General features: G+C 37.1%; 2 protein-coding genes across 7 annotated transcripts in view; one reads left to right on the top strand and one right to left on the bottom strand.

Annotated features, from left to right (window-relative positions):
- The window catches only part of MRPS18C (mitochondrial ribosomal protein S18C), a 10,672-nt gene extending 8,032 nt beyond the window's left edge, over positions 1–2,640 (top strand). The window contains exons 4-6 of one of the 2 annotated variants that reach the window (XM_004703241.2): positions 1,344–1,401; positions 2,380–2,439; positions 2,523–2,640. In XM_004703241.2, coding sequence (XP_004703298.1) covers positions 1,344–1,401; positions 2,380–2,439; positions 2,523–2,599 — 195 coding nt within the window. In that variant the 3' untranslated portion in view covers positions 2,600–2,640. The remainder of the gene's footprint in view (positions 1–1,343; positions 1,402–2,379; positions 2,440–2,522) is intronic. The other variant, XM_045284212.1, reaches the window with a different exon arrangement.
- A 2,621-nt stretch (positions 2,641–5,261) lies between these two features.
- ABRAXAS1 (abraxas 1, BRCA1 A complex subunit) overlaps positions 5,262–9,977 on the bottom strand; it is a 23,039-nt gene continuing 18,323 nt past the window's right edge. For all 5 annotated transcript variants that reach the window (XM_004703242.2, XM_045284150.1, XM_045284148.1 and 2 more), the window contains 2 exons: positions 8,089–8,203; positions 5,262–7,524 (listed from right to left, as the gene is read on the bottom strand). In XM_004703242.2, the coding sequence (XP_004703299.1) occupies positions 7,094–7,524; positions 8,089–8,203 (546 nt within the window). In that variant the 3' untranslated portion in view covers positions 5,262–7,093. The remainder of the gene's footprint in view (positions 7,525–8,088; positions 8,204–9,977) is intronic.

Raw genomic sequence — 9,977 nt, 5'->3', positions numbered from 1 at the left:
GGAATCCAGGACAGATAAACCCCTCAGGACCAATAATGGGAGTAGCGATTCCAGGAGGGTAGGGGGAAAGTTGGGGGGAAAGGGGGGAACCGACCACAATGATTGATAAACTCCCTCTGGGGGTGGGGGGACGAACAACAAAAAAGAGGGTGGAGGGAGGCAGCAGACGATGTAAGATATGAAAATAATTTATAATTTATCAAGGTTCATAAGAGAGAGGTGAAAAATGAGCTGATACCAAGGGCTCAAGTAGAAATATTTTGAAAATGATGATGGCAACATATGTATACAAAAGTTTGACACAATGGATGTATGGATTGTGGTAACAGCTGTAAGAGGCCTCAGTAAAGTTTTTTGAAAAATATATATGAGGGGGTACCCCCCAAGATGGATCCCCTCCAAAGCTATGCAGTTACTATAATAAATGAACTTTATCACCTTCACACTAAAAAAGAATATATTGATTAATCTTTGTTGTATATTTACTTTGTGACAGCTGGATAAAAGAAAAGCTAACGTGATTTTTATTTTTAAAAGATGACTTAATAGGATTAACTAGTTGTTTTCTTATTATTTTAAGTACTTGGTTGCTAACCAAAAGGTCAGCAGTGTGAACCTACATCCTCCTTCTAGGGAGGATGTTGCATTGTGCTTTTGTAAACATTATCGCCACGGAAATTCCATGGGGCCGTTCTACTGTTCCCTATAGGTTCACTGTGATTCAAAATAGACTAGATAGGAATGAGTTTGGGTTGTTTGAAATTTAGATACGCCCTTACACAACTTGAAGATGGCATATAAAGTGTGACTCGGGGGGAGGGAGCATTAGAACCATTACTTTTTAAAAGCGATTTAACTGTGTAAGTGCATATGTGAATACTGTATCAAGAAAACTATTAAAAAACAATGAAAAAAAAGAAACCAAACTTGACAATTGACCAGTGGTTACCATGGGTGGAGGAGAGTTGTTGCTTAGAGGGGATTGAATTTTATGTTAATTGTGGCAGAATAATTTGGAAAAGGTTTTTAATAATGGTTGTACAACACAAAGAGTCTCATCAATTGCACTGAATTTTACATATAGAAGTTATTGAATTGGAGAGTGTTTTGTGTATATTTTTTCCACAATTAAAAAAATAATTACATGAACAACAGTGAGTATAAGGAAGAAAATGTTCTAGAATTGATTGTGGTGATGATTGTACAACTTTTCTTGATATGACAGAATTATTGAATTGTATGACATGTGGATGAAGTTCCCAAAAACCTTTTTTTAAAAAAATGACTGTTATACATTTACAAACATACTAATTTTTTTTCCCTTCCAAATAAAAACAACACAGCTTTTATCCCAGTTTATTTCTCCGTTTACTGGATGCATTTATTCAAGGCACATAACAGGTAATTTTTTTTGTATTTTATTGTAATTTAAATTTAAATAACTTACATAAATCAGGAGTGAAAAAAATTTTCATTTAAAATTTAAGATAACTAGCAAATTGTCATATAGTACTAGAAATCATTATTAAGCGGAATATTCAGAGACTGGATTTTATGCTTTGGGAAACTCTTTTTAGGCTAATAGGAATATTGTTGATTTGCATGACTTATGCTTATAGATAACTGACAACATGCAGAAAACTTGGGCTTTAAGAGAAATTGTGTTAGTGCTTTGGAGCATACAATAAGCAGGAGCCCTGGTGGTGTAGTGGGTTACCTGGCAGACTGCTAGTCACAAGGGCAGAGTTTAGACTCACAAGCGATTCCACAGAAGGGTGAGGCTGTCTACTTCTGTCAAGTTTCCCAGCTTTGGAAACGCACAGAGGCAGTTCTGCACTGTCCTATACGAATTGGAATCGTCTCAATGGCAGTTGGTGTTTTTAGTTGTGTGACAGTCATTCTTAAACTATTATTAGTTAAACCGGCTGCTTGCAAACTATGACCCAGGCCATAAACCAGCTGCCATCTAATTGGTTTATATAGTGCCTGCTTCAGAGCCACAACAGTGGAGTGGAATCCTTCTGACAGATTATGGCCCCAAACATGTAAAATGCTTTCTGGTCCTGTATAAAAGCAGCCTTGATGGTGCAGTTACACAGTGGACTGATAACCACGACTTTAGTAGTTCACCTGCACTAGTCTGCTCTGCAGGAGAAAGATGAAGCTGTCTGCTCCCATAAAGATTTACAGCCTTAGAAACTCGAGGGGGCAGTTCTGTGTCCCATAGTGTAAGTGTGAATTAGAATTGACTTGCTGGCACTGGGTGTAGTTTTTGGTGGTTTTGGTCATATACAGAAAAAGTATGCTGACTTAAACTAATGTTAAAGACTTTATATGAATTATGAATAACAATTTGCTCCCTTTATCCCTTTTAAACAGGCCTTTGTGGGAAGAAACAGAAAGAAATCACAAAAGCAATTAAGAGGGCGCAGATAATGGGTAAGAACATCTTAACAACTGAGCTAGGCTAATGACAATTTTGTTGTCTATTGTGAAGAACTTTAATACTTATTTCTTTACAGGTTTTATGCCAGTCACTTACAAGGATCCTGCATATCTCAAAGACCCCAAAGTTTGTAACATCAAATATCGGGAGTAAATTATATAAGATTATTACCAATAAACTTACTTTATAGTAAATGGTTGTGTGGTGCTAATCCTGATTCAAATTAAACTTCAACAACTTTTGGATAGAGGTAAGCTAAATCTTACTGCATGATATTAAGGATTTCTGGTTGAAGAACTTTGAGATCATGTGGGGAAGAAATGAGATTAGGGTGACACATCCCCTTCAGGCTAATGTTTATACCTCAAATGTTAATATTAAGACAATGTATCTTGAATCAGTAAAAGTGGTATTCTATGGAGTCACATATTTGGTCTACAAATAGCTTGTATAGTCTACCACTGATAGCAATAGTGAACATGAGAAGTACTACCTGTGTTGGAAGTTTTAGACCTAGCTTTTGCTTTATAAGTGGAACAAAGCTAGGTACAGGAGGGTTGAATGCTTAACAATGTATGTATCCCATGTGACTGGCTGTGGAGTAGAAATTGCTCTGAAAGATATTCTAAGTCAGTGGTTCTCAACCTTCCTAATGCCACGGCCCTTTAATACAGCTCATATTGTGGTGACCCTCAACCATAAACTTATTTTCATTGCTACTTCATAACTGTAATTTTGCTACTGTTATGAATTGGGCGACCCGCAGGTTGAGAACCACTCTTCTAAGTAGAGCTATGGCTTGGGGGTGGATATTTGGAGCTGTAACAGGACATAACATTTCCTCTGAGACTAGTATATCCTTAGATCATTAGTGTGCCCTTTGAAGTACACTGATGATGAATTTGCAGCCTACATTCACCTGCCTCATACCAGTGACACAGACTAACTCCCAATAGATGGAGAGTCATCAGCCGAAACAAAATTTTTGTGTTCTCTTTTGCTTTTTAGTTCATGGATAGATACTCTGAATGTTGCTCATCAAATTGTGGAAGTTTCACTACTACTGCGTCTGTCATTATTTATATTCTGTGTAATAAGCTCTATAGACTCTGTGGCTATTTTAAAACATAAGGTTTATACTGAAACCTTTTCCCCTTCTGAAGAACAGAGCATTTCCTATATACAGGTAGTCCCTGGGTTCCAAGCAAGATCTGTTCCTGAGTATCTTTAAGAATTTGTAGGTCAATTGGAACAGGTGCGTAAGGTTCACATTTATCAAGAAAGCCACCCTGGGGACATAGTGGTTTATGCATTGGGTTGGTAACCTCTAAGTCAAGTTTTAAACCATCAGTCACTCCTCAGAAGAAAGCCAGGGCTCTCTATTTCCATAGTTAGTCGCAGAATCTCACAGGGGCAGCTCTATCCTGTCCTACAGGGTCACTGGGAGAGTCAGAATCGACTTGATGGCACTGAGTTTGATTTTGGCTTAGTGCAAGAAAAGGCTTGATGTTTTTTCAATCATTTGAAAGCTGTACTCAGGAAGTTAAGGCACTGTGATGAGAAACCCGGGAACTGCCTGTAACCAGTAAAGCAACACCTCAGCAGTCAAGTCGTTTGATACTACATGTGCTTCATACATGTTAAAGTAGGTTAGCAGTTTTTACTAGTGAGATGAAATTGCTCCATCACGTACAATTTCACTTACTAGTGAAAACATTTTGCAACGTGCGTACTTACGAAAATACTAATTGAAGAAGATAATTACATCTGCATTTGATGCACAGCTGTGTGAAAGATTTATAAAAGCTCAATCAACTTGCTGGATTAAATTGGGGCTTCTTAGCCTTGCTGAAGCAATAAGAACTCTAATTCATGGATTTATACTTAGGACAGCTCCTGGCCCTACATGAAAAGGCTGGCAAACTGGCTATCAAAAAGTATAGCGTCTGGGGTCTTAAAGGCTTGAAGGTAATCAAGCGGCCATCAAGCTCAGAAGCAACAAAGCCCACATGGAAGAAGCTCACCAGCCTATACAACCACGAGGTGTTGAAGGGATCAGGTATAAGGCATCATCAGAACAAAAAATCTTACCATAGTGAATGATGGGGGCAGTGCGGAGTGGAGACCCAAAGCCCATTAGTAGGCCACTGGAGATCCCCTTGCAGAGGGGTCTCGAGGAGGAGACGAGCCAGTCAGGGTGCGATGTAACAACGATGAGAAATACAACTTTCCTCTAGTTCCTAAATGTTTCCTCCCCGCTCCCACTACCATGACTCAAATTCGATCTTGCAAGACTGGCTAGACCAGAGGATGTACACTGGTACAGATAGGAACTGAAAATACAGGGAATCCAGGGCGGATGAGCCCTACAGGGCCAATGGTGTGAATGGCGATACTGGGAAGGTAGAGGGACAGTGGGTAGGAAAGAGGGAACCGATTATAAGGAACTATATGTGACCTCCTCCCTGGGGGACAGACAACAGAAAAGTGGGTGAAGGGAGACGTCGGACAGGGCAAGATATGACAAAATAACAATTTATAAACTATTACGGGCTCATGAGGGAGTGGGGAGCAGGGAGGGAGGTGAAAAATGACCTAATGCCGGGGGTTTAAGTGGAGAGAAAATGTTTTGAGAATGATGAGGGCAATGAATGTACAAATGCGCTTTACACAATTGATGTGTGTATGGATTGTGATAAGAGTTGTATGAGCCCCTAATAAAATGATTTTAAAAAAAAGGCTGGCAAATACATTGATAACCTCAACTTTAAAACTCAATTCATCCCAAATGTATGTTCAAACAAACACTGAAAAGTTTGAGAACTGAATTTATTTTTCACATTAAGAAATAATGGGAAACCAAATAATTAGTTCTAAGGCCCCAAAATTACACTTAAAAATTTACAATTGGGGTGTTTAGACTTCTCCAATGTCATAGTCTCGGATATGCTGTCACCAGTGAGTTGTTTCTGATGTATCCAAATTAACAGTTAACTTTTCAACCTCTGATGGCCTGGGTGCTTTATTTCGTGGCTAACGAGTTCACACCTTTTGCTGCATTAGCCACTTTAATCACATGTCCCCCCCCCAAAAAAAATGTTGATGTCAATAGTTATGTTGTGTTTACTCCCATTTGACCAGTGGCAACTCAATTTCTTTAACTGTTATAGTTCTCAGGTTTCCTGTGAGTTTTACTGCTGGTATCACTAACTTTCTCTGGAGCCATAGCTACCATATTTTATGCACACAAAAAAAGCACATTTTTAACACTAACCTAAGCACTGTATTGTTGTTTGAGAGTGCCGCTGAGACTGAAGCAGCATCACCCTTTTGTATCCGATGTGAGACATAAAGTGTGACCCACTCTTATCCCATACAGGTTTTCTCAAGTTGGATTTTCAGCTTGTCTATTGAGCAAAGTACTGAATACCAAGCAGACTTTTTTGAACTTTGCTGTTCAAGTACTGGAAAGTTCGAGCTTGGAGTCTTGGACAATTGCGGTATCACTGTAAATGCACTTTTTTACTTGGTTAAAATATTGCTAATATACATTAATACATGTGCACGTATATGAGTGGGCTTTAAAAATTTTAAGAAGCAAATAACAGAAGTCAAAAAGTATTGCTGCTGTGTTTCCAAATCACACTTGCATTGCTTTATTGCAAACAAAAGATGTTTAAGCATGTTTTTGCCATCAATGGATAGCTATACTGAAGACATACTCCTTCAAAAAAAAGATACTTAAAGTATTGCACAAATACCAGCTAGCTCAAAGAACTAGTCTTTTCATCAGCCTTTTAAGCAAGATTGACGCTAATGAAGAGTTTCAAGGAATGAAAGTAACTGAGGACAAATCTTGGATTTACCAATATAATCCAGAGAACAACATCCAATCAAAACTGCTTTATTTCAGTGCTCTGGAACCACTGGTATCATTTCTAAGTTATATCTGTACACACAAATGTGTGTATGTGTTATAAAGTCCTGGATGCCCTGCTTTAACCATCTATTGATCCTAAAACACAAAGGCTGATACCATACTCAAAATTTAGTCACTCAAAAAAAAAATTTTAGTTACTCAAATGTTAGAGAGAGAGGAATTTAGATTTTGAGGCATTTAGGTTTGTGCCATGATGACAGTTGCAAGTAAAAATACTGGAGACTTAATTAAATATGAACTTCAGATAAAACTATAAAGTTGTTATTTTATCACATACAGTTATTTCCTTAGTAGTATATGAAAATAAAAACCTAAAACAATTTTTTGCTTTGTTTGTGCATGACCCAAAAATGGCATGGTATTCAGTGTTTCATCTGCCAACCACAGCCTTAATGTACTATTTATATTCCTTAAGGAATGGGAACTTTTATGACAGAAAAATAATTGTTCACATTTTCTTCCACATTGTGAAAACATTAATCTCTTTTCCAATTCTAAAGAATGAAAATGCACCTATTTAAGTCATTCCTTGTAGAGGCAAAACATTTGATTTTATAATAAAAGTATCTTATATTTTAAAAAAGTACTTTATAAAGTAAACATGCATTAGAATTTATGCATTACTACAAATAGTGCAACACAATAAAAACAATAGGAATGTTTGGTTTTGCCCTTCAGCCAATCAAAAATTTCTTTGTCTAAGAGAATCAAAACGTAGGCGAGTGTGGATATTCATCAGAGTCCTTCATCTTCTCCATGTCTTCATCTGTTTCTGGACTGCTCCCTGCCGATGCTCTGTCGTGGTTGCTGCTATCAGTATCTGTTTTAAATTGATTGTTTTGTGTCTCTAGTAGCCGTGATTTCTTGATCTGCAACCCATCGTCCATGTCTAAGGCTTTGCGCTTACTTATTTGCTGCATGCAAGCTTGACTAGCTCCAGGAGCACTGGTGTATTCTACCATTAAAGTCAGTTTGTCTACCACATCAACATGGGTAGTATTACAGCAAGTTTCAGATAGGTGCCTATTTTGCAAAGAGATAACACATGATTGAAGGAGTTTAGAATCAGGAAATAAAGTCTGTAAAGCTTGACAAAGAAAGATATTCTCCTGAGGTTCTTCGGGGACATTCTTTTCTCCTAAACAAAGTAAAATCATAGTTCAACACACAGAACGTTTATAATTAGTAATTTTAAAAGTATTTTACCTAAACACTTGTATCAAATTATTACAATGAGAAAATATGTGTAATCACACATTCTAATTTAGACATTTTCATTACTGTATTCATATTTTTGGTTTCTAATTTTGTGAAGTCACACAATATTCTAAAAAAAAAATTAAATGTAAGCCAAATTCTTTAAAATAAAAAATATAGTGTTGTTGTTAGGTACCACTGAGTCAGTTCCAACCCAGAGTGACCACATGCACAACAGAATGAAACACTGCACAGTCCTGTGGTGTCCATTGCAATTGTTCCTATGCCTGGGCCCATTGTTGCAGCCAGTGTCAATCCATATAGCATAGCTTTTGTAACACCATGTTCTTTGTTCAGTGCAGTTTAAAAATACTAATAAAATTACTGCTCTTAAACTCAAAGTGGACAGTCCCATTGTACTTTGTGAAGTTGGCTGATACGTAAGTTCAAATCAGTGAGAATTTTTTTCAAAGTAAAGGAAATACTGATGTGTTTTACTTAGTACCTGCTGCATGGATCTGCATTTGTTTTCTTTTTTTAATTTCTTGTTTTAATATGTTCACCTCTTCTAGTAGTTTCTCTACTGCTCTCTCACTGTGTTCCACTTCTTTGCATACAGTCTGTAAAATAAGACCACATATAAAATTTCCAGGATATACATGTCTAGCTCAGTGTTTCCCAAGTAAGTGATACCACCTTTGAGGTGTGCTAGAACAATACAGGGGGCCTGCAAAAGCAGGTACCTACACTTTGCCCTGGATTATGGACAATAGTACAAAAGTTTTTCATTGTCAGAGTAGGCCAAGTAAGTGTGAGAATCTAGATTCAGAAATAATATTTTTGGTAACAGATAGTACCAAGTATCATTACCTTTATATAAATTTTATTACTTCTTAGAGGACCTCAATAACAACAGGTACTAATATGATACTTTAAATGTTATAAAATGCTTTCCAAATGTACTGTTTTTCTTTCACACATGTTTATAATGAGTTATTTCCTTGATAAAACAGAAAAATAAAAACCTAAAATAATATTTAACCAAAATGATTCTTTACTATTATGAGACATAATACCCATGCTTAAACATAAAGAAACTGATAATACAGGAAAAGAGACTACTTTATTGTTATGAAAGCAAACTATTAAAGATGTAAATTCCTACAGGAAAGTAATTTTGGAAAAAAAAATGCTTTTGAGAAGCAGCCTTCCCTTTGTGTCACCAGTTTTAACCTTTGAGTGATACTATTTTGAAAATATATTTTAACTGAAGAAAACTTACAAAATTTACTGTAACGTTAAGTCACACTATCTTATTACAGGGTCATGAATTGTTCTAGCCAGTTTTCGTGGATAATTTAGGTCTCTGCCCAGCCTACTTTGCTCGTCCTGCCCATCAGGGTTGCCCAGTGAGCCTTCACCTTTTCTGTCTCTTACTTTCAACCTACCGTATATACTGGAGTATAAGCCCACCCAAATATCAGCCGAGGCACCTAATTTTACCACAAAAACTGCATTAAAAATGTGCTGGGCGTAAAAAAAGAGACTCAAGCAAGGAAAAAAAATGTGCTGAAAAACTCGGCTTATACACGAGTACATATGGTACCTTCACCAAAACTGACCTAAGTAGAACCAACCAGATGGTCTCCTGGGAATTGGAGATATTACCAAGCCAATTGGTAAATCCCAATCTCCAACTGAAGTGAGGAGCTGTGCACTAGCCATTTGATGGTCCACCATTGGAGATAAATGGAGGAAACCAATATGCAGGCATAGCAAGCTCTGATGGCTGCTGATTCTAATTCCTTCCTAAAGGCCAGAGTTCCTGGGATATATCCCGAAGAAGAAAGTAAAGAAACTAAAGTCACTACCATGGAGTTGATTACAATCATAGGAGTAGAACTAATCTACGGGGTACTGAGGCCTTAAACTCTTTATGGAGTGGGACAGAACTGGTGACATAGTTGTGCCGTAAAAATTGCAGCCAAAAATAAATAAAAATTACAGCCAAGAAAATCCTATGGGGCAGTTCTACTCTTCCATCTGGGGTTACTTTGAGCCAGAATTGACTCCCCTTCACTGAACAACCTGAAGTCATCCCTAGTCACCTTTAAAAATGATTATTTAGGTATGCAGTAAGAGTACTGTTTTTACCAAGGGCTCAATAGAAAGCAAATGTCTAGAAAAGAATGATGGCAACATATGTACAAATATGCCTGATACAACTGATTGTTATAAGAGTTGTAAGAGCCCCCAATAAAATGATCTTTTTTAAAAAAAAAAAATCATTTTATTAGGGGCTCATACAACTCTTATCCCAATCCACACACACATCAATTGTGTAAAGCGCATTTGTACATTCATTGCCCTCATCATTCTCAAAACATTTTCTCT

Source organism: Echinops telfairi, unplaced genomic scaffold (assembly GCF_000313985.2).
Source record: "Echinops telfairi isolate 266 unplaced genomic scaffold, ASM31398v2 ScPeMD7_7468;HRSCAF=8506_0, whole genome shotgun sequence".
NCBI classification, from domain to species: Eukaryota; Metazoa; Chordata; class Mammalia; order Afrosoricida; family Tenrecidae; genus Echinops; species Echinops telfairi.
This window is presented reverse-complemented; position numbering and strand designations above follow the sequence as displayed.